Source organism: Trichomycterus rosablanca, chromosome 3 (genome assembly GCF_030014385.1).
Source record: "Trichomycterus rosablanca isolate fTriRos1 chromosome 3, fTriRos1.hap1, whole genome shotgun sequence".
In the NCBI taxonomy this organism is placed as follows: domain Eukaryota; kingdom Metazoa; phylum Chordata; class Actinopteri; order Siluriformes; family Trichomycteridae; genus Trichomycterus; species Trichomycterus rosablanca.
The window spans coordinates 45,929,146-45,953,910 of NC_085990.1; the positions used below are offsets into that span (position 1 = coordinate 45,929,146).

Sequence of the window (24,765 nt, forward strand, 5' to 3'; positions counted from 1 at the left end):
AATAATAAATAAAAATTGAATAATGAATAAAAGTTGGGACGGTAAAGCATTTGCCACTTTGTAATGTTGCCGTTTTTTTTTCATTACACTTAAAAGACGTTTTGGCACCGAGGATACCAAGTGATTTAGTGTTTCAGCTTTTATTTTGTCCCATTCTTCCTGCAAACACGTCTTAAGATGTGCAACAGTACGGGGTTGTTGTTGTTGCATTTTTCCTTTCAAAATTCTCTATTGGGGACAGGTCAGGACTGCAGGCAGGCCAATCCAGTACCCGTACCCTTTTCTTCCACAGCCATGCCTTTGTAATGTGTGCAGCATGTGGTTTTGCATCGTCTTGTTGAAAAATGCATGAACGTCCCTGGAAAAGACGACGTCTTGAAGGCAGCATATGTTGCTCTAAGATCTCAATGTACTTGAAGTTGAGCAGATAAAACATGAAATATCTCAGGTTCATCCTCTCTGCAATCAAATAAAAGTCAAAGTAAATGTAAGGAACACTGCATTTTTATTTTATTTGCATTTTCCATACTGTCCCAACTTTTTCTGATTTGGGGTTGTAATTGCCCCCTAAATCTAATAACCTGATCTGCCCTAGGCAGTACCTATTGCAATCAAACATTTGTGATAACTTGCCATGAGTTTTTTTTACATCATTTTCCACCAGCGCTTTCTTTAAAAGGGTGTGACTGTAGGGTTTGATTTTCCACTCTCTGTTTCCATGCTGAAGGTCAGTGAAGATGACGGATGGTGGGAAGGCGAGTTGAACGGTCGGAGGGGCTTTTTCCCTGACAACTTTGTCATGGTAATCCCGATGGACATGCATCAAGTGAGTGGGCGAGTAGTTCTCACACTAGTCCTGTTTGGTAGAATGGAGTGTCACACCAGCACTATTCTAGGATTGAATCTACTAGAAATACCTATTCGTTTATACATTAGATTAGACTGTAAACTTTTTAGTTTACTTGTCCTAAAATGAACTTTAATAAAGAGTTTCTGTGACTACATTGTTCCCCATATTGTGAGCTTGTTTATGCTGAGTGAATCAGAGATTTCTGCTAAGCTTTGGGTAAGTAAGAAAGAAAGGAGGAAGTCTGTGGCATGTTGTTGCCACAAGATCATAAGGATTAAACCAACATTGTCTACAGTTCTTTTTTTTATTTTTCCTGTTAGGAAAAAAGCCACCCACCCCAGAGACTTGGCTCACAGAGGCATTCAGGTAAGAAACGGGCCTTCTGACCTATAAGTATTATTGGTGGCTATTTACGTTTTAATATAAAAGTGGCTGACCATAGTGTACTGGACACCTTACACTGTAGTCTGTTTCAAACTGATATTTTTTGTCATGCCCAGTACAATTACAGCTACTGTAATTATGTAATATAAGGGTGTTTGAGTAAATGTTTTCTACTGAATTAATGTATATGAGAATAATGAATATATATATTGTTGTTACAGGTTTTAGTTTTTTTAGTATGCAGTTTCTAAATATGTCATAATTATAATTAAACACAACCCACACACCAGTACATAAATACCAATTTATGTTTGTAAAAAAATTTATCAATATAGACAATAGGGCAATAAATACATTGACCACTGGCTAGCCAGTTTATGTATGTGGCTATTAATTTCCCATGTGACTGTTGCTCAGCACACCTCCTGTTTAATCCATAATAGTTAGTTATTTTTACGTTTTTTTGCATTGTGGTTCAGTGTTGCTATCACCCCGTTAGTGCTTTTATTTTAATTTTTTTTCCCAATTCTCCCCCAAATCTAGTTGTATCCAATTACCCGATTGCATTTCGCTTCCTCTCTGCTGCTGCTGACCTCCACTCCTGACCGTGGAGAGCCGTGACTAACACACGCCCCCTCTGACACGTGCAGTAGCCGACTCCTCCTTTTTACCTGCACAGGGTTTATATGGGGCTTAGTTTCACGCACGGAGCGTCACGCACTGATCTCCATTGTCCCTCGTCTCTGTGGAGGAGCCATCAAATAGCCAGCAGAGGTCATAATTGCATAAGTTATGAAGTATCTCCTCCGGAATCCACCCTACAAACTAGCCAATCATTGTTCGTGTAGGTGCTCAGTCTGACGGTAGCAGAGCTGAGATTTAAACTCAAGAGTTTTAGATGTCAGCTCTAGTGTGCTAGCATATTTTACTGCTGTGCCACCTGAGCACCTGTGATTTTTTTTTTATAATGCTTACCATACAATTAATTGGGTAAGTAAATTATGTGGTCCCATCTCGATTAAGACCAAAAAAAAGCCAAGACTCATACCACCCCAGACCAATGCAAGACATCGACTAATGGCTTGAACTTATCCAAGGATTCCAGCAATGTCCATTACACCATTGTGCTTGGTAATGTTAGGCTCCATGCAGCTGCTTGGCTATGGAAACCCATGCCATGAAGCTCATGGCGCACAGTTGTGCTGCTGGTAATGCCAGCAATGTTTGGAACTCTGTTGACTTTTATGCACTATGCGTTTCTGCACTTGGCGACCCTGCTCCTAATTTGAAGTGGTCTGCCACTTGTGGCTGAGTTTGCTGTGGTTCTTAAACTCGTCCACTTTTCAGTAACACCACTCAGAGATGATCATGGAATATCCAGGAGGAAAGAAATGCCACAAACTGACTTGCAACGGTGGCATCCTATTACAGTATCGCACTCCAAATCATTCAGCTCTTTAGAATGACCCATTCTTTCACAAATATTAGTAAAGACAGACTGCATGGCTAGGTGCATGGTTTTATACACCTGTGGCAGTGGGATTGAATGAAACACCTGAGTGCAATGATTAAGCTGTCAGAGGTCTTTTGATAGCATATTAGGTGGTTGGTCTGAAACAGCTGTAGTCTAGCAGTTAAGTAGCTGGACTAATAATCAGACGGTTTCTGGTTATTGTTGGGTCATTGAGCAAGGCCCTTAACCCTCAATTGTTCCGATTGTATACTGTCAAAGTATACTGTAAGTTGCTTTGGATAAAGGTGTCTGCTGAATGCCGAAAATGTAAATGTCTTAATATTTTGGCTTATCAGTGTATGATGAAGAGACTGTGAAAATGTTGGCCTTTTTAAAATGTACAAACGTCCAGATACATGGCATATCAACTTTACTAAGATAGATTACTAGAACACATGGACCTCATTAACTATATGAAAAATTATGATGTGGTTTGTCATGTCACAGGTGACATAAGGGCTTGTTAATTCCATAGAATTTGTTTACTACAGTTATACACTATATATCCAAAAGTATGTGAAAACCCCTCCTAATTACAGAGTTATAGTGTCACAGTCACACCTATTGTTAACAGCTATATAAAATCAATGATCCACTCACTCACTCACTGTCTTCACCGCTTATCCACTTAGGGTCATGGGGGATGCTGGAGCCTATCCCAGCTTTTCAATGGGCACACAGTAACACCCTGAACAGGGCGCCAGTCCATCGCAGGGCAGACACACATACAAACACACACACACACACCCACACACACACACATTCACCTATAGGGCAATTCAGTGTCTCCAATTAACCTGACTGCATGTTTTTGGACTGTGGGAGGAAACCGGAGCTCCCAGAGGAAACCCACAGGGAGACACAGGGAGAACATGCAAACTCCACACAGAAGGGACCCGGACCGCCCCGCCTGGGTATCAAACCCAGGACCTTCTTGCTGTGAGGCGACAGTGCTACCCACCGTGCCGCCCATCAATGATACAATATAAATTTAAGTTTAACTTTGTGACTACATTTTAGGAAAGACCTTTTTTGTTCCAGCACAAAGTGAGGCCCATTAAAGTGCGGTTTAACAAGTTTGACATGGAAGAACTTTGATGGCCTGTGCAGGGCTCTGACCTCAAACCCACTGAAGTGAGAGAAAACTGATTGCGAGCCAGGCCACAAACTCACTCACTTTCTTCTAGGTTGGCAACCTGGTATTAGTGCCTCATGTAATCTCATGCTTAGGTGTCTACAAATATTGGCATATCATGTATATAAACACACGTTATCACAGTCAAAATTCTGATGTTTCACGTTATTCAAAATTAACTTTATTGCTAGCTACAGTTGCTGTGTCAATTGTAAGAAGGATGTGAAAAACTTGTGTACAGCTGAAAGTTATTACGCAGGAAGTGGGTTTTTGGCACGTGTACACTTGCTATGAACACCTGCGGTTTGAAATTTTGTATTTCTTCTACAGTTAAGAAAGCTCTGTGGCGTATAAAAATAGGTTTATGTAACCTAAATTCAGATAGAAAAGCGACTGCCTATTCAAAGTAAAATTAACAAAAATAACAGACTAACTGATATTTTTAATATAAAATTTGGAAGTCTTTGCTAAATTGTCTTTGTTACATACACAGTGCTGTGCTGTCACTGAAAGCACGACTATGTTTATGAGCTGTACAGGAAGTTACAGGCCATGCTAAGATATAATCAGAGTGCATGGGCAGGCAAGGGCACTTGATTTTTCTTCTTCACTCCACCAGACTTCTTAACATATAAAAAAAAAAGTCCTACCACTAATGGTGGAATCACGATTTTAATTGATTTGAGAGGTATGTAGAACGACTTACTGCATTTTATCTGTCTTTTTTATATTTAATTTATGTTTAATTCGTTTTTTCTAACTTTAAAGTTAATCTGAAGTAAAATCTGTTTAGTAAAATAAATGGTGCAATTTTATGTAGACTTATAAAATAATCCTGAACTGTTAAAAATAGTTTAGTAAACAATAAATTAGCCAAAAACATTAAACACTGTGTCAGGTCTAGGTTTGTTTCTAGGTGTGCTCAGGCTTTCTTTTTTGCCAGACCATCTGGATTTATGCAAAAACACTGCGTATAGGACAGATGAATTCTTTATAAAATTATAACTGCAGCAGATTTCACAACCAGAGGTTTTTAAACAGCTTTAAGATTTTTTATAAGTTGACGCATTTAAATAGACGAATTAGTATTGCACTGTTTTATTAGTGACACTTGATTCTTGATTCTCTAGTCTACAGCTTGTGTGATGCCATATTTGTCAGTCAGTTATTGTAAAGGACTGTAGGCACATATTCAAACTGCATAAAGTCGAACCAAAATTTTTAACTAATCTGTGCATTTAGTTAATTCCGTTTTTAGTTTCAATATTTCAGTAAATTTGTCCTTATGATAGATTTTTTTTTTCTAAAAGTGACTAGTTAAGAATAGCTGATAATAATGTAAGTAATGTAAACAGTGTTACAGTGACAATTAGTGTTAATTGTATACAGTATTTTAATCACATTTAATCTAACACTTATCTAACACTTTCTGTTAATGATTTTTATTTATTTTTTATTTTCACTACTTGTGCAAAGTAATGCCCATAAAGACATAATTTGGCTGGTTGGATATGGAGAAAGCTTAGAAGCCTATACAGTACTCTGACCTCAGCTATACTAAACACATCTGAGAATAATTTGAACACTGATTGTGAGATTGTGCGTGTTTTTGCCCAACATTAGTATCTAATGTGTCCACATACTTTATAGTGTACATAAGATACACAAAAAACTGCTTACGCATCTGTCGAAAGTATCTGCAGGGTGACTGAAATAATTCTGTATATAAAACCCTACACAATGCTACATGACAATTTAATAAGTAATATAACCTCTGTTACAATCTATATTTTTTATATATTCTAGGAATTAATTATGGTGCTTTTTACCATTGTCAGACACAATATTGCTAGCCTGGTTAAAAAGATTTTTTAAACAACTGTACCCCACTGTATTTCAGTCCCTGATACGATTATCAGCATTTGTTTTATGCTAACTTTAAAACTACCTTGCTAAGGGAAATTCTAAGCATTCTATGCTTTTAACATCCTAAATTTACTTCGTGTAATTAAAAGAATAAAGAAAAACCTTACATTTAGTCAGGTCAGGAAAAACTTGCTAATATCGCTTTGCTGTTATGGCAGTAAATTGTGTTTTAAATAATAATGATGTTTTGTAGTTCAGTTTACTATTGTTGTTTGTAAAAAATGTAGTTTGGAAATGTGATGTTTTAATTAAAGAGTGATGTGACTGTTGAAACTCCACAACTCCAAAATCACATCATGTATTTAAACAGTATAAAATTAATGTAGCATATTAGCTTGCATTCACTAACAAAGCAGCTTAGCTTTTTCTTAAAGTCAGTTAGTACAATCTCTTTTATGATCATTATATTTTAATTTATTTATAAAATAGTGGTCAACCATATCAATCTACAGTTAAAATTTTACATAAAAATTAATAGACAAGCAGTCATTTCACAACTGTTTGTTTCCCAGGCTGTTTGTTAAGATATATTTAATCAGACACAGGAAACATTGGGTCACTTATTGTTCAGGGAAATTCTAACATTCATATATTTTCTGAAGACCCCTCAAACTTTTACATAATTAACAGAATAATGTAAAACACAGAATGATAATAATTCTTTGCTTGTATGGCAGTAAAACAAGCTTCTGGAATGGACAAAATCAGCACTGAAGCAAACACAGCAAAGACAGAGACCAAAGGTAAAACAGCTAATAGAGGGACTTAATAGGGGGTGTCAAGGCAAATGATTTGATCAAGTACTGAGACTGGGGGTTAAATACTGTATGGAAAAAGAACAAGGCGTTTTGCATGTAAACGTAAAATTGCTTATATCTATTAATATACTTTCTCTGTTTACTGAGACCTGCTGTATATTTTCACTTAATTCTATACACATCACCATTATACCTATTAAGCAAAGGGGCGTTGAATATTTCTGAGTGCAACTAATTTAAATATATACAGACTATTTTGATAATACATCAGATCTAGAAAGAGTAAATCCTCAAACGTGGGGAAAATAGAATTTAAACAGTCACAACATTCTGCTTCAGGGTTGTTTTTGCATATTACATTTACATATTAAAGCTAATATCATTTATTTGTATGTGCAGATGAAAAGCCAGAAACCAAAGATTTCAGAAGTGACCCCCCTGGTAAAATTAAGCTGCCGGGCATGTTTAAAAACCCACCACCTCCAGTAAAGGAAAAGCCACCAAAGTTTGTACACAGGTAATTCATCATTTGTATCAAAATTCAATCTTATGTTCATTTGCATTAGAAGATCTGACATTTTGGTAATTGTATATGAAGATACAGTATAAGAAATCTAGCTCAACATTCCAGAGACAGTTAAAATAATTGTGATGTTTCAGTTGATGGTGATGTCACTGTTAAAGCTCCACAGCACTGAACCAATCACATTTTGTAGTTAAGTTATTAGAGGACCTTGGTCTTCTGAATTTGTCAGATAGTTGAAGCTAGCTGATAATGGGTGTGTTCGAAAACCTAATGAGCTCTCTACATAGACAGCATTTTACGTCATTGAGAAGAAGCCTGTTTGAATTCCTAGATACCCTAAAATGCTGCCTACTAAGGCACCTTAAATCCGAACAGTATTTTGACAGAATAACGAGGGAGCATCCGATGCTGCCTTAACGGTGAAGACAATCCCGGCATTCAGTGCGGCACAACTTTTTTTTTTCACAGAAAAATAAAAAATATGGTGGACAGTGCGGAAAAACTAGTTATTTTATCAAACGTAAATAAATTATTATTGATTTTTAATTTGTATAAACTTGCACAAGTGTAATTTATTTGCAAATTTGGGCTTGTCAGCGAGTTTAACCGTTTTCGGTACACGGAGGGAGATGTTAGTTGACATGCTAGTGCAATGTGCCACCCCATCCCATTGGTTTGAATGGCATGATGCTAACTGTGTTAGCTTAGTAAGCAAAAACTGATGGAATCGCTGTTTAAGTAGTGCATTTGAATAACCTGACTTATAAGTCAATGACTGATTAGAATCCTCTCTACTTAGGCAGCTGCCTATATAGACAGTAAGACAGCAAGGCAGCTCACTCGAACACACCCGTATGCTAATTTACTAACAGCTTACATTTATCAGATGAATACATTTGGTGGAGTCTCGATTTGAATCATTACTGTATACTGTATTATTCAATTATTAATTAAATAAAAGTCCAGCATATTGTTGTGTACTGTAAGAATCTACAGATAGCACCAGTAGAGAGGAAGCATAACGCAATTGGGTAAAAATTGGACGCGCTTAAAATCGGGAGAAAAAGGGAGAAAATGCATTAAAAAAAAAGACATTACATTTTACAAACATAGAAAGATTAACCCATGTAGTGTGATATAACTAATTTGCAATATAAAAACTTAAGAAAAAGAATGCCTACATTAAAACAAGTTGTAGAAAGGTAAAAAAAAAGAAAAAACTCTTTTACAGAAAGAGTAAAGATAAAATAAATATAATCAACTGAAAAAATAAAATATTCCAATTATTTAATAACATGATTTAAAATAATGTTTACACATTAGTGCCTAAAGGTTTCACCCTTTTCTTTAGCTGTTAAACTACCCCTAGAACAAATACTGAGTAATACAAATTAAACTACAAGAAAAAAAGTGTTTTGAATGTTGCCAGTTGTGTACTTAAGTTCAAGGGTTCATTAATGAAAAATGCAATTTGCTGAGATGTGTCTCTAAATAGTCTTATTAAGACTGTAGGTTAACACTAAATTACTTAGATCATATCTTTAAAAGAAAATCGCTTGTTTCATTGTACAGTATTATCAGCAAAATTCTTAGAGTTTCCTGTTTGACCTGTTTGTGTAGTCCAACAACATTATTAGCATATGTAAAGGTACTGTACATCATACTATGTGGATAAGTACGATACACCGATCAGCCATAACATTAAAACCACCTCCTGGTTTCTACACTCACTGTCCATTTTATCGGCTCCACTTACCGTATAGGAGCACTTTGTAGTTCTACAATTACTGACTGTAGTCCATCTGTTTCTCTACATACTTTTTTAGCCTGCTTTCACCCGGTTCTTCAATGGTCAGGACCCCCACAGGACCACTACAGAGCAGGTATTATTTAGGTGGTGGATCATTCTCAGCACTGCAGTGACACTGACATGGTGGTGGTGTGTTAGTGTGTGTTGTGCTGGTATGAGTGAATCAGACACAGCAGCGCTGCTGGAGTTTTTAAATACCGTGTCCACTCTATTAGACACTCCTACCTAGTTGGTCCACCTTGTAGATGTAAAGTCAGATACGATCGCTCATCTATTGCTGCTGTTTGAGTTGGTCATCTTCTAGACCTTCATCAGTGGTCACAGGACTCTGCCCACGGGAGCTGTTGGCTGGATATTTTTGGTTGGTTCTCAGTCCATTCTCAGTCCAGCAGTGACAGTGAGGTGTTTAAAAACTCTATCAGCATTGCTGTGTTTTATCCACTCATACCAGCACAACACACACTAACACACCACCACCATGTCATTGTAACTGCAGTGCTGAGAATGACCCACTACCCAAATAATACCTACTCTGTAGTGGTCATGTGGGGGTCCTGACCATTAAAGAACAGGGTGAAAGCAGGCTAAAAAAGTATGTAGAGAAACAGTTGGACTACAGTCAGTAATTGTATAACTACAAAGTGCTTCTATATGGTAAGTGGAGCTGATAAAATGTACAGTGAGTGTAGAGACAAGGAGGTGGTCATAATGTTATGTCTGATCGGTGTAATTTAAGTTAATTTAAAATTAAGATATTTTTTTCAAAAAAGAATATATTCCTCTTTCAGGCCAAGTGAGGATCAATGTCCTGTCTCACCCAAGCCCACAGAGAGTAAGCTCAAAGATTTAGACCAGTTTGATGGAGTAGATGTGTCTTCATCTAAACTAAACCATCCTACAGCCAACAGAGCAAAACCTCCACAAAGAAGACCACCCAAAGGACTTGCTCATGTAAGTCTTACAGTATAGTAACTGAAACTGTCATTAAGCCATTTCTCTTCATACTTATCATTTACTGACATTTTAAATAAATAATTATATAGTTTTCTCAATGGCAAATTATTCACATTTCCTTTGTTTCAGGAGTGTTAGGAGAGATTAACTAAATTCATCTGTACAGTGGTTTAACACTGCAGATATCAAGAAACCAAATCAGAGCTCGTATAGAGAAATACTTCAGATGTGTGAACTATTAAATACAGAATACAACACAGCTGCTAGAATGTCAAGGGTCAGACATGAAATAAATTTTTTATATTTCAGGCATTTCTTAGTGGTGTAGCCTGGTCTTGTACAAAATCTCATATTCTGCTGTAACATGCTGATGCTAGATTAAGAATTAGGTGTGTCCTTTTCTGACAGTACTCGATGTGGTGTTCTCAAGCTTGAACACAAGGCATGTCTAATAAAGTGGCTAGTAAATATCTTGTTTTTTTAAATGTCCTCTCAAACTAAAACATCATACACTCATACCAGCACAAGACACTACAATGCCTTTATAATAAATGTCTAAGCTGTGTTAAGAATAGACTAAAACCCTAATATCTGATCCAAGGTGGGCCTGTGGTGGGACCTTTTTGTTAAAGGACAAAGCAGATGGGATAAACAATTTATATGCACCAATTAGCCACAACATTAAAACCACCTCCTTGTTTCTACACTCACTGTCCATTTTATCAGCTCCACTTACCATATAGAAGCACTTTGTAGTTCTACAATTACTGACTGTAGTATGATTCTCTGCATACTTTGTTAGCCCCCTTTCACCCTGTTCTTCAAAGGTTCAGGACTTTCCCAGGACGGACCACTACAGAATAGGTATTATTTAGGTGGTGGGTCATTCTCAGCACTGCAGTGACACTGACATGGTGGTGGTGTGTTAGTGTGTGTTGTGCTGGTATGAGTGGATCAGACACAGCAGCGCTGATGGAGTTTTTAAACACCTCACTGTCACTGCTGGACTGAGAATAGTCCACCAACCAAATATATCCAGCCAACAGCGCCCCATAGACAGCGTCCTGTAACCACTGATGAAGGTCTAGAAGATGACCGACTCAAACAGCAGCAATAGATGAGTGATCGTCTCTGACTTTACATCTACAAGGTGGACCAACTAGGTAGGAGTGTCTAATAGAGTGGACAGTGAGTGGACACGGTATTTAAAAACTCCAGCAGCGCTGCTGTGTCTTATCCACTCATACCAGCACAACACACACTAACACACCACCACCATGTCATTGTCACTGCAGTGCTGAGAATCATCCACCACCTAAATAATACCTGCTCTGTGGTAGTCCTGTGGGGGTCCTGACTATTGAATAACAGGGTGAAAGCAGGCTAAAAAAGTATGTAGAGAAACAGATGAACTACAGTCAGTAATTGTAGAACTACAAAGTGCTCCTATATGGTAAGTGGATCTAATAAAATGGATAGTGAGTGTAGAAACAAGGAGGTGGTTTTAATGTTATGGCTGATCAGTGTAAAGCAAAAAATAGGTAAAGTTTTACTTACAAAGTGCACCTACATAGAAGGTTTACATATAAAAACTTGAAGCTAAGTGTAGATGGAACAGTCCTTAGCAATTTAATGAAAGATCCTAGTGTTAAGAGTACTAAAGGCAGTAAATAGGTGCATGACAAAGGTTTATTGCAACCTAAATTCAAATAAAAGTGTTTTGTTTCAATATGAATCACTTTGACAAATTAAACTTTAACTCTGTAATAGACTTCTGTAATTCTGGCTAATCCATGTTTTTCTACAGGCTTCTAATGACACCAAGCAGGATGAGACATCAGAAGAAGTAGATGGCGTCAACAATAAGCTTCTATCTCCTTTCAAGGTTTGAATGAATTAGTAAAACGGAACATTTATCATCCATATAAAAGAATATGGCTAAGAATAAAGCTTTAGTATTTTGTAAAAGTAAGTAAAAATAGTACAAATGTTGGAATTTCTTTCTTTGAACTTTAGGCAGTTAAATACAGGGTTAGTATAATAAAACTAATCACAGATTCTTGATTTTGTTTGTCTCAACATAAATTGTGTTTGTATAAAGTTAAAATCATGTCTTACAGGACATAGAAAATCATTTACCAGTAAACAATGGGGTAACCGTATTACCCCAGCTTTCAACTCAGTTTAAAACCCTAAATGAGGATAAGACAACAGAGGCCAAAGACCAGGAGGGAAAAACAACACTGGAACATGTGTTTGCTGAGCTGAAAGAACTACGCATGGCACTGGAACTCTTCAAAACCCGTCATGAGTGAGTATCAGTTTTAGATTAACATAATCATCAATTCTATTATTATTCAATTATTCGCATATCACATTACAGTATATACTGTGGCATGTGTATAATATTTTACAATCTGTAATTGTATTCCCAAAACAGAACGGACATGAAAGAGCTAAAAGAAGAGATACAAGAGGAAAAAAACAAACGAATGAAATTGCAAGTGAGTGAAGTTCTACAGTCATGTTTAAATTGGGGTACTGTGGCATCTTTATGCTGTAGAAATTTATTCTACCTAAAAAAAACACAACCTAAATAATTAAAATCAGCAATTCTACATATGGCTGGTGTAGAAGGTAGTGCTGCTGCTTCACAGCAAGAAGGGCTTGGGTTTGATTTTCCTGGCTGGATGGCCAGGGTCTTTTCTGTGTGGAGTTTGCATGTGTCCGATGTTCTCCCACAAGTCCAAAGACTTAAAGTTAGACCAAATAAAGCTACTAAAAATTGCCCTGTGTGTGTGTCTGCTCTGTAATGGACTGTCAAACTGGTTGGGGTGTTTTCTACTTTTTGCCTAATGAATCAGACCCACCTCAACCTTGACCATGGCAAAGAACTGGTGAAACAGATAATAATTGAATGAATTTGAATTATATGGGTTAAAAATCTTTGTTTGTGGTACTGATAAAACAATTTTGTGATCCTCACCAAGTTTCCTTATGGTCACATATAGTGAGTGGTAGCTCAGCAGTTAAAGTTCTGGACTAGAGATTGAAAGGTCATTGGTTCAGGCCCCACCACAGAAAAAACAGACTATTGGGCCCCTAAGCAAGGTCCTTACTCCTCAATTGCTTGCATTGGATGAGTTACAATTTTACGTTGCTTTGGATAAAAAGAGTCTGCTAATTGGGTGGCTCGGTGGGTAGCACTGTCGCCTCACAGCAAGAAGGTCCTGTGTTTGATCCTTAGGCGGGGCAGTCCGGGTCCTTTCTGTGTGGAGTTTGCATGTTCTTCCCGTGTCTGCGTGGGTTTCCTCCAGGAGCTCCGGTTTCCTCCCACAAAAACATGCAGTCAGGTTAATTGGAGACACTGAATTCCCCTATAGGTGAATGGGTGTGTGTGTGTGTGTATGTGTGTGTGTCTACCCTGCGATGGACTGGCACCTCATCCAGGGTGTTACTGTGTGCCTTGCGCCCATTGATAGGCTCCAGCCCCCCCGGGGCCCTAATTGGATAAGCAGTTAAGAAAGTGAGTCTGCTAATTGCCATAAACGTAAATAATGAGAACCATATGCAAGAGTTTTCCTAAAATAAATGTAAAGGTTTTAGGCATAATACTAACATGGTAACTTTTTGCAGGATGAGGTACAGATACTGAAGAAGCAGAAGTAAATGTGGAGGACTACGCCACCATTAGGACTGGTTTATTTAAGACTGTGAATATACATATTGCTGCTCTCAGTAATACTGAATCAATGTGCAGTACATTGAGGACATGACACGGCTCACGGAGGACAGAGAAGCCTAAATTGAAAACTGATGTATACACAGATGAATGACATATGTACATAATCATATAGTTTGCATGTACGTATGTTAATGAGTTATCTTTAAAGTTTTATACATATTTTTATGAGGCAATAGCTGTCAGTCCAAAATCACTTGACTATCCTTGTTACATAATGATTTTTTTTGTCCTCAACTGTATTTGAGTTACATTTGGGTTGTTGTTGGGTAGTCTTAATGTTAACAGTTTTGTACTTTGTGCAATTTTGGATATGTACCCTGACACTAAACAGGATTTTTACTAAAGTGTTACATGCCTTATCGAACATGTATCAAGGTGGTTTGAGGTGGTTGCAATAAGATGAATGTATGTATGGATCACTGGATTCTTTCGAAATTACAAGTAGCCAATGTGTTATGGAATGAGTTGTGTGGTGTATTTTAAATGTTGTTACAAAAAAATATTTTGGCACCCTAATTTTCTCAGAAATTTTGTTTCCTGACCATTAAAAACTAAAGTAATATTTTTAAGTTACATACACTGCCAACATACAGACAGTCAAACCTTGAGACCTTGGGTTTGCTGTTGAAAAACCATGGCTGTTAATATGGAGCCCCCAATACACACCTCTTTTCTGGAAAGGCTTTTGTATTGAGTCTTTGGCAATTTGTGCTCATCCAGGAGAGCGTCAAAAAGGGCATCTCGCGTAAAAGTCCATGATCCACAAACTGTATGGCATTCAAATATAAATTTGAAATGTAAATGTTGGCATGGGGTTGGCACATCTGTGCACGTCTTGCACCTTGGCTGTCTCTTTCTTCTGCAATCTGCATACCAACCTTTCACCAGTAGAACTGTCACCATCTGTAGCAATCATCAGCATTCTTCTTTGTGGTGGTTAATTTTTGCACCGGTTCTTTTAGCACTTTTAGCACGTTTTAGCACTTTTTTTTCCTATTTGTTTTATGCATTTTCTCCCATTTTCTCCCAATTTAGTATAGTCAGTTTGTCTTCTGCTGCTGGGGGATCCCTAATTGCAGTCCGCTCCTCCGATCCACATGCAACCCTTTGCGGAACCCTTTTTCACGTATGCACTCTGCACAGGCACCTCTCTATCTGCCTACCAGGGTCCTTACACAGCGTTTGAAGAACCCACATAGTCCGGCCATCCCGCCCTAGCAGAACCGTGTCTGCTGCAGGCACTGCCAGTTATGCGCACTAGATGGCACCGAGCCGACCGGTGGCAATGCCGAGTTTCGAACCGAGGAGTTCAGAATCTTGGTGCTGGTGTACTAGCGGAATATCCTGTTGCGCCACCTGGGTGCCTACCTTTTAGCACTTTAACTAAAAAACAACAACAAAAATGTCTGGATAGGAACAACAGAATGACCGTAAAAGTGCCAGAAAATGAAACCTTCAGGTTACTTGGTGAAATAAATCTAAAAATTCCATTAAACACAGCTTATGCATATGACACAGCCAAGTCAAAGCCTAACTGCCTAACTGCTGAATTTAACAAGCAAAACAACATAAGTAATGACAAATGCAGACTAAACCCTTGTATTAAAAGAGACCTGCCAAACATTCTAGCAGTTTCTACAGTATGTTGGAATAACCAGAAAACTACATTTAACAAGAAAACCCACCACTCAATTCAATTAACTACAGCAAAGATTTTGGATTTGATTCAGAATGTGGGTTTTAATGAGGAATTATTAACCAGCCAGTCACAGGACAATAATGGATGAACAGACTGATTTCCTTATTAGCTAATGAGTCAGACAAGGCTGCATTCTTTCACCATATCAGTTGAATCTGTTTTCTGAAAGATGTCATGACAGAAGCAAGACAGGAGGAAGGTAATTGAAGATTTACGACTGGTAAAAGGAACGCCAGTAACCTTTATGGACAACAAGATAAAAAACAGAATAATTAATGGCTCTTACCTAATATGAAGAAAACAAATAATAATGGAGGAGACTACTAACTTAACAATCCATGCTAATAATACTACTAATAATAATAGCAGTGACAGTTTTTAAACATTTGAATTGACAGTGTCTTACTTCAAACTACTTCATGGGGACTAAATATTTCTTTCTTTAACAAATAGGTCTTAAACATTTCTTTGTTTCTGCCTATTAACTGTGGAATAATTGATTGAGTATATACTACATCATGTTCATAAGAACCAAGTAACAAAAAATTGTGTGTAGATTTGGTTGATTATATGCACTGGAATGATTTTAAAATAATAAAAAACTGGTCACAAAGCAGTAATACAGTTGTACAAAAGTTCAGTTGAGAGCAACAAACCTAAAAATTCCAATCCAGAGAAAAAATTAATGTCTATAACATTTCAATATTTAAATTTTTTTAATTTTTAGTACATTAAAAAAAAATCTTTAATTATCCATTCATTTATTCTTGCTATTTTTTATTCAAGTCTTCAGTTGCACAACCCTACAGTGCCTTCATTGTTGTATTTTACGCTTCAGAATGACTGCTTAAAATATGTTCAGACTGCAGACAGGCAAGTCTAGCACACACAATCTGAAAAAGAAATCATCTAGAAGGCAGCATATGGTCATCATGTGTATTTATTCTTTAATTTAATGGTACCCTCCCAGATATGCAAGTTAATCATGTCATGGGTACCAGTACACCCCATACCATGGGCTATTACTTTTATGCTGGTAAAAATCTGCATGGTCCTTATCCTTGGCCTGAAGAACATAATGCTCAAAAGGTTGACTCATCCTGTTTCAATTAACATTTGTCTGTTGCCAAGTAAGCTCAATCCCAGAGAGGTTGGTTGCAGTTCTAAAAATTTTTGACAAATTACTTTATCAGGTCATAGGCAAAACTAGTGGTTTTCATTTATACCTTCTATACAGACCTTTTCTGGATTTTCTAAAAAAAAAATCCCTTAATATTATGCACTGTGTACTGTTTTATTTTAAATACAGAAAATATAAAATAGAAGTCATTTTACAAATCATTGCTTTATGTTTTATTTGCATGTTACCTACTGTCCCAACCTTCCTGAAAATGAAGAATGTTGATGAACATAGATTTATTGGTATGTTTCGCCAACCTTTCCGACCAAATAAATATACAGTCAAACTGAAAAGAGGTTCATTTATTTCACCAGAGCAACAAGATACAGTATTACTTAAGGTAAGAGATGTTGTTTAGAGCCTTAATATGAGGTTTTTTGTCACATGTCTGCTTTGCAGTAAATGTGTTAAGGGAAAAACCCTTATTCAATCATTCATTGATTCATTCATTCATTTATTTATTAAATCCTTATACTAATTACTTGATGTAATTAGACATATTGATTCTTCAGATGTTTTTGGCCAGCCATAAAACAAAAGCTATCTGGTTTATGGTGTAATTCAAATGGTCCATTAATAAAGCAGCACCAGCGATGTAAAATGGCTTAGGCTTACTCAATGAAAATTTCATTTTGCTATAAAGTGTAACAAAAAGTACTGATGTTAAAGCCCTGATATCAATATTAACCCATTTAATCCCAATATTGTATTTTGAGTTTGTGAAGCTTTAACAGAGTCGTGGTAAGTAGTAAAACGTGATGTTACAGTATGGATATAACTACAACATTCAGTACATTCTAGAACAGAGGTGGGCAATTTTCCAAGGGGGCACATGAGAAACAGAGACTGTTGTGGAGGGCCGGACCAATAGGCTGAACTCAATTCTGCTCAATATTTTGATAAGCTAATATGGGTATATGTTACAATCAGGCATTAAAAATGAGAAGCAGACAGAAAAAAACAACATTATTTCACTAATCATGTGCAGGTTTTATATACACAAGTGCTATTGCTGTTTAGTTTGGAGTCTAATTACCTCATTTGCTGCTTTTCAGTCCTTTGTTTTTGTTGAATATTCTTTCTGGATATCACAAAACTGGTCTCTGCTGCTGCAGCTCTGGATGTGTAAAACTGTATAAAAAAACTTTTGCAGTTTAGCAAGCAAAGCTTCAGGTGTGACCGCTTTACATCATTCAAATTCTTGTTTTTCTCTTTGTTTGGTACCATAATGACGATTTAAATTAATAATCCTAAACTGTTCTCCACAAACTTTACATCTGACTTCAGTAAATAAACACTTAAAAGTCCATGCTTTGTTAAAAACTCTACCGTCTATATTAATCTGACTCAGTTTTGTTCACCAAAAGATAGTGATAATAGTGATTCATCAGATGTTTTTGGCCAGCCATGAAACAAAAGATATCTGGTTTATGGTGTAATAACAAACTAGAATGGTCCGTGCACATAAGAGTGATCCATCCACAATGCCCAGGTTTGTTCTAGAATGTTTTTGTTGTCTCATGGTGGTTGCATTCAAATGTATATCTGAAGTGTAATTATGCACCTTTTAATAACCCAACTACAATACGACTCAGTTTTCTGCAATTTTATGAAGGAATGATTGTTCAAAGAATTAATGTTTCATGACACAGCTGTCCTCACAACTGTCAAGACTTGTCACAATATAACTACATTTCAATGCTTTACCAGCAGATGTCCCCAATCTCATTCACGTGGTCTGGCATCATCTACCACTGCATGGAATAGTCAGAAAGCGCAATGTATGGTACAATCAGACGCAGGGATTAAATGGGTTAATCTATTGATGGAATAAAACAAATATATATACACACTTTATATGGCTTAACATAATGAAGGTTAAAACAAAGAAACACAAAAGCACAATGTGTAAATAAAAAAGAAGGTAAAAAAACATTTCTTATATATGGCCTAGTAAAGGAATGCAAATGATCGCCGATTTGTTTCCCTGTACAAATCAGAAAGACATTATTGCACCATACAGTCAGCCTGCATCATATCTACATCATATCTACATCATATCTCTCAACATCTCTTCAGTCGCATTTTACTACATAGCACCAATTTATGATTTTGTGCATTAAGTGTGCTTGCCAAAGTTGTTTGTTTTCTAAAATCGACTTTTGGACAGTAACACTGGAATTACATTGGTCCAAAGAAAAAGATTGCACATTCAAAGTCTTGTGTTAGGACCACATCTATTAATACAAAGTGTTAATAGTAATGTACTCGTCCAGTTGTGCCAGTTCCTGTGCCTAGAATGTCTGGTTGCCCATTTCTCCAGATCTCCCTGATGATCCTTTCTCTCTCCTCAAGCCGCTGGGCACGCTCCAGCTCCTCCGCTGAGGTAAACACATTCACATTTCCATCCAATGTGCTGTGGTGGATTCCCAATGGAATCTCTGTGCTGCTTAGGGTAATAGGAGCTTCCACATCCACTATCTCTTCCTCATCTTCATCCTCCTCATCACTGTCTTCATCTCCATCATCTTCAGAAAAGTCCTTCAGCTGCTTTTTCTCTGGAGTAGAGGCCACAGTCTTGGTCTGAGGCTTGCAGGAGATTCGAATCACTAACAGGCAGAGAGTGAGCACCAGGCCGAAGCACACACCGATGACGAAGTAGAGGCCAAACCTTTCTGGATAAGCTGAAAACAAAACGTATATGTAAATATAATTATAAATAGGCATGTGCACAGATGGTGCTAAAGCACCTGCCCTTTTGGCCTTAGATTAGGTAAGCAACATTTTGTCTCTTTTTCCTAATTTATTATTTTAGTTTTTACATTTTTTAAAATATTTTGTTTATGCATTTTCTCCCCTTTTTCTCCCTTTTAGTGCGTCCAATTGCCTGATTGTGTCATGCTTCCTCTCCACCAATGCCGATTCCCGCTCTGATTGAGGAGAACGAAGCTAACCCACGCCCCCTCCTACACTTGGGCTGCAGCCGTATGCATTTTGTCACTTTGAGGAGTGCAATGCGGATCAGCACTGTGTACGGAGAGACACACCCTGACAGCACTCTTTTCCCTGTCTCTGTGCAGGTGCCATCAATCAGCCAGCAGAGGTCGTAATTCCATTAGTTATGACAGAGTCTGAACAACAGGCCAATCGCTGTTCATGTTGTTGCTCAGCCCAGCCGGTAGGCAGAGCTGAGACTCGATACGATGTATTTTACATTTTAATTAGTGAGTATAAAATATTTTCATGAAAAAATATGTAAAAGAGCAAAATATGTATGTATTTGAAAAATTCAGAAAAGAGTGCACTTTTTCATTCAACATCTGTCCCCCAAAATGTCTGTGCATGCTCATGCTTATGAATAAATATTATAAATAAATGTAAGATCTATACTGCTAAATAAAATTGCTCAAAAATTCCTATAAATAAGTTATATAATTGATTCATAGATTTTGAAACAAACCTTTTATGTGAGCATAAGCAGCAATACTGTTGCTCAGAAGGTCCATTTCTTTCCTTTTCCCATCCATCCTTATTTATCCTGAGTATTACGCCTGCTAGGACAAAAAATAAAAACAACAATTACATTCCACTCATTCTATATCTCTTCACCACTTGTCATAAAACCCAAAACATTCAGACACAGTGAGTAATACATATTTATTTGTCATTATTTTTGCCTGTTCTTAGTGTGGCGCTTTTTTTTTCAAGATATGCTCTAGATTTACCATGACCTGACCAGAATAAACTGGTTACCAAAAGTTGTCCCCTTTTTCTCCCTTTTAGCGTGTCCAACTGCCCGATTGCGTCATTCTTCCTCTCCACCAATGCTGGTCCCTGCTCTGATTGAGGAGAACGAAGCTAACCCACACCCCCTCAGACACGTGGGCAGCATGCCATATGCATCTTATCACCTACACTTTGACGAGTGAAGTGCAGCTCAGCGTTGTGTATGGAGAGACACACCCTGAGCACTCTTTTCTCATCTCTGTGCAGGCGCCATCAATCAGCCAGCAGAGGTCGTAATTGTACCAGTCATGAGAGAGAGACCCTATCCGGCTTGGTCCCGCCCATATCTGAACAACAGGCCAATCATTGTTCATGTGGCCACCCAGCCTTAGACGGCAGGCAGAGCTGAGATTCAATACGATGTATTCAAGATCCCAGCTCTAGTTCCAGCGTGTATTTTTACCGCTGCGCCACCTGAGCAGCCACCAGCCCTTTTCTCTACAAATGTCCATGAATGCATCCAATAGGCAGACCAATGCGGCTCTACTTTTGCACACAATGCGATGGCTCATCCTCACGTGTCAAACGTCTATAGGCTGTTTTTTGATCTATTGTGTTTTCATCCTGTACAGTCAATGAGTCAGTTTCCCTATTGTTAACATCCCTAAACATCTCAAGTTTCCTATTGACAAAAAGTATGACAGCCACACCCATGTCTGCTCTATATGTGGGTGAATGGTTTTTGCTTAATGGAGTCAACATGTACTCAGTCCACCCGCAGTTCTATGATGGGAATGCTGGCATCAGTTCAAGCCCTCTCTCAGGGAGCTCACGTCACAGGAAATGCAGCCTTAGGTCATGTGGTCTTACTGGCAGAGTTATTGATATTAAGGACTGGGCCTGCTGGGCTTAAACAGACTTCCTGTGCAAACCCGCCCTCCCTAACTATCACCATAGCAGTTCCTGCTGACATTGGCCTTTTTCACTCTACTCACTATTGTTCTCAGTGCATGTCAAATAGAAAGTCAATGGTGTGGTGACAGGACTGCAGTAATAAATTTAATGCAGTGTATAAAGCTACCTTGCTGTGTTGATTTTATTGCTAAAATAGACAGAAAAAGATCTAGTTTTTAATGACCATAGAAAAATCATAATTTAAAAATCATTTGTATCTATTTCATACTAATCAAGTCTCAGTGCTCCACATAAAACTAGATGCACCAACTATTTACTACCCATTTACTCAAATCTCTTAGAGTAGCCAGTCCAGTTGTTATGTTGTTGAAAGGTAGGAAGAAACTAGAAGATCTTACAAAAACCCCCACACAGACACAGAGACTGACCAGAGGTGAGGTTAAACCCAGGTCAGGACCAGTGGCGGCTGCTGGTCTTTCAAAGAGGGGAAGCTCATTGTCGGCTTACATCATAAAATTTGTCAATTTATTTATATATAAATGTATAAATTCTCCCCTTTGTTAGTTTTCAAGAAAATGGCATGAAATGGGTTGCAGCAGTTTGTCTTCCGACTTCACTCGCAAAATCCGCGATGGTACTGAAGCTCCCAGCGACAGCTGTCAATCAAAACGGGATTCAGCCTTTCGACTGATCCTCCAATCATCTTGCAGAAGCTCAGCGTCCAGACCCGCCCACAGCCCCATTCACCCCCAGAGACGCTCAGCGTCCATGCAGCCCCATAGAAGCAAAGAGACGCTCAGCGTCTGCGGGTAAATGCATTGACGCTCCGGGAATGTATGAGTTAAGTTAACAAAATCGAGTCGATTTGTGATAATTAGCTGATTCTGAACGAACTCGTCTTCGAGATATACGTGTTCTAACGCATTTGTAGTCAATGAAATGTTAACACAACTGTACATATTTGACCATTTAATTTTGGACATTTTAGGGGAAGCTGAACTTCCCTTGCAGTCTTAGAGAAATCGCCACTGGTCAGGACCCATTTTGCTGTCCGGTTTAATCCATGTTCTTTTGGATGAGGACCCAATACAACCCTGATTAAGATGAAGTGTTTAGTAAATGTATGTAGGTAATGAAAATAATACAAATGTCATAAATTATCAGTTTGTTATTAATACTTTTGATGACACTAAACATTTGCATGATACAATATGACTGTAAAAATGAATTAAAATTTGTGGTGCATTATAAATGGCACAAATTTGCTTTTGCTTTTAGTCTCCAAATGATTAATTAATAAGTTAATTGTTATTAAAAAGACTGCAGATGAAATATGAAATACATTGGTAAAGTATATATAGGTATAAGTATATACAAATATATACACTGATCAGCCATAACATTAAAACCACCTCCTTGTTTCTACACTCACTATTTTATCAGCTCCACTTACCATATAGTAGCACTTTGTACTTTTTTAGCCTGCTTTTACCCTGTTCTTCAATGGTCAGGACCCCCACAGGACCACTACAGAGCAGGTATTATTTAGGTGGTGGATCATTCTCAGCACTGCAGTGACACTGACATGGTGGTGGTGTGTTAGTGTGTGTTGTGCTGGTATGAGTGGATAAGACACAGCAGCGCTGCTGGAGTTTTTAAATACCGTGTCCACTTACTGTCCACTCTATTAGACACTCCTACCTAGTTGGTCCACTTTGTAGATGTAAAGTCAGAGCCGATCGCTCATCTATTGCTGCTGTTTGAGTTGGTCATCTTCTAGACCTTCATCAGTGGTCACGGGACTCTGCCCATGGGGCGCTGTTGGCTGGATAAAATTGGTTGGTGGACTATTCTCAGTCTAGCAGTGACAGTGAAGTGTTTAAAAACTCCAGCAGCATTGCTGTGTCTGATCCACTTATACCAGCACAACACACACTAACACACCAGTGCTGGGAATGATCCACCACCCAAATAATACCTGCTCTGTGGTGGCCCTGTGGGGGTCCTGACCGTTGAAGAACAGGGTAAAAGGAAGTTAAAAAGTATGTAGAGAAACAGATGGACTACAGTCAGTAATTGTAGAACTACGAAGTGCTCCTATATGGTAAATGGAGCTGATTAAATGGACAGTGAGTGTAGAAACAAGGAGGTGGTTTTAATGTTATGGCTGATCGGTGTATATAAACTCACACACACACACTCACTACTGTGTCTCTTATTCTGATCTGTGGAGCAATGCTAACATTGCAATCCTGTTACACTGTTTGTCAAGATAACCAAACTTTTTGAACTTTATGTTCACATTTGTGATGAAATGTTCTCCTTACTTGAGTAAAACCCACTTTTTAGCATCTTGTAAGGCTGATTTACAGGATTAGTGCTGCTACAGTCACTCATGTAAGCATATTTGTTTTAATAATGTACTGAATGTAACCACTACAGACAAGTTATTAAATAAATTATTAAAACAGTTGCACAATGAGGTTTATTTACCCACAGTTAATAAGTAAACTAATGTTTCAACTGAATCAGCAATTACACTTCCTGTTTCTTTAACAGGTTAAAGTCAAAGGTGGGTGACTACGAGTTCCTGTGTAATGTAACATTAGAGGTAAACAATAATGTGTTTGCTTTTAAAAACTTGAATCTAATCTATTAAAGAACATTTGGAAAATACAGAAATATTCATTCATTTATTGTCTCTTTCAGGATCAGGGTCGCAGTGGGTCTGATTGGCCAAAAGGTAGGAAATGCCCCGGACAGGTCACCAGTCCATCACTGAGCCAACAGACACACAAATACACTTACACTTAGGCCAATTATTAGAACTGTAGGACCTGAAGAAAACCAAACCCAAAAGTGCAATATTGACTTTCCAAAATCTAACGTCATTTTAGTTTACTGATCAGCCATAACATTAAAACCACCTCCTTGTTTCTACACTCACTATCCATTTTATCAGCTCCACTTACCATATAGAAGCACTTTGTAGTTCTACAATTACTAACTGTAGTCCATCTGTTTCTCTACATACTTTTTAACTCTGTTCCTCAATGGTCAGGACCCCGACAGGACCACCATAGAGCAGGTATTATTTAGGTGGTGGATGATTCTCAGAACTGCAGTGACAATGACATGGTAGTGGTGTGTTAGTGTGTGTTGTGCTGGTATGAGTGGATCAGACACAGCAGCGCTGCTGGAGTTTTTAAATACTGTGTCCACTCACTGTCCACTCTATTAGACACTCCTACCTAATTGGTCCACCTTGTAGATGAACAAGTCAGAGATGGTCGATCATCTATTGCTGCTGTTTGAGTTGGTCGTCTTCGAGACCTTCATCAGTGGTCACAGGACGCTGCCCATGAGGCGCTTTTGTCTGCATATACTTTTGGTTGGTGGACTATTCTCAGTCCAGCAGTGACAGTAAGGTGTTTAAAAACTGCAGTGCTGCTGTGTCTGATCCACTCATACCAGCACAACACACACTAACACACCACCACGATGTCAGTGTCTCTGCAGTGCTGAGAATGATCCACCATCCAAATAATACCTGCTCTGTAGTGGTCCTGGGAGAGTCCTGACCATTGACGAACAGCATGAAAGGGGGCTAACAAAGCATGCAGTGAAACAGATGGACTACAGTC

General features: G+C 38.0%; 2 protein-coding genes across 9 annotated transcripts in view; one reads left to right on the top strand and one right to left on the bottom strand.

Moving 5' to 3' along the window:
• Positions 1-14,117, top strand: part of sh3d21 (SH3 domain containing 21) — a 33,948-nt gene extending 19,831 nt beyond the window's left edge. For 3 of the 4 annotated variants that reach the window (XM_062991386.1, XM_062991384.1, XM_062991387.1), the window contains 9 exons: positions 728-826; positions 1,171-1,216; positions 6,486-6,551; positions 6,966-7,083; positions 9,691-9,853; positions 11,664-11,741; positions 11,977-12,167; positions 12,297-12,360; positions 13,493-14,117. In XM_062991386.1, coding sequence (XP_062847456.1) covers positions 728-826; positions 1,171-1,216; positions 6,486-6,551; positions 6,966-7,083; positions 9,691-9,853; positions 11,664-11,741; positions 11,977-12,167; positions 12,297-12,360; positions 13,493-13,525 — 858 coding nt within the window. In that variant the 3' untranslated portion in view covers positions 13,526-14,117. The remainder of the gene's footprint in view (positions 1-727; positions 827-1,170; positions 1,217-6,485; positions 6,552-6,965; positions 7,084-9,690; positions 9,854-11,663; positions 11,742-11,976; positions 12,168-12,296; positions 12,361-13,492) is intronic. The other variant, XM_062991385.1, reaches the window with a different exon arrangement.
• A 2,650-nt stretch (positions 14,118-16,767) lies between these two features.
• The window catches only part of eva1ba (eva-1 homolog Ba (C. elegans)), a 34,122-nt gene continuing 26,124 nt past the window's right edge, over positions 16,768-24,765 (bottom strand). For 3 of the 5 annotated variants that reach the window (XM_062992162.1, XM_062992159.1, XM_062992161.1), the window contains 2 exons: positions 19,941-20,031; positions 16,768-19,164 (listed from right to left, as the gene is read on the bottom strand). In XM_062992162.1, coding sequence (XP_062848232.1) covers positions 18,734-19,164; positions 19,941-20,007 — 498 coding nt within the window. In that variant the 5' untranslated portion in view covers positions 20,008-20,031 and the 3' untranslated portion in view covers positions 16,768-18,733. Of the gene's footprint in view, positions 19,165-19,940; positions 20,035-24,765 lie in introns of all 5 variants that reach the window. The other 2 variants (XM_062992158.1, XM_062992160.1) reach the window with 1 other exon arrangement.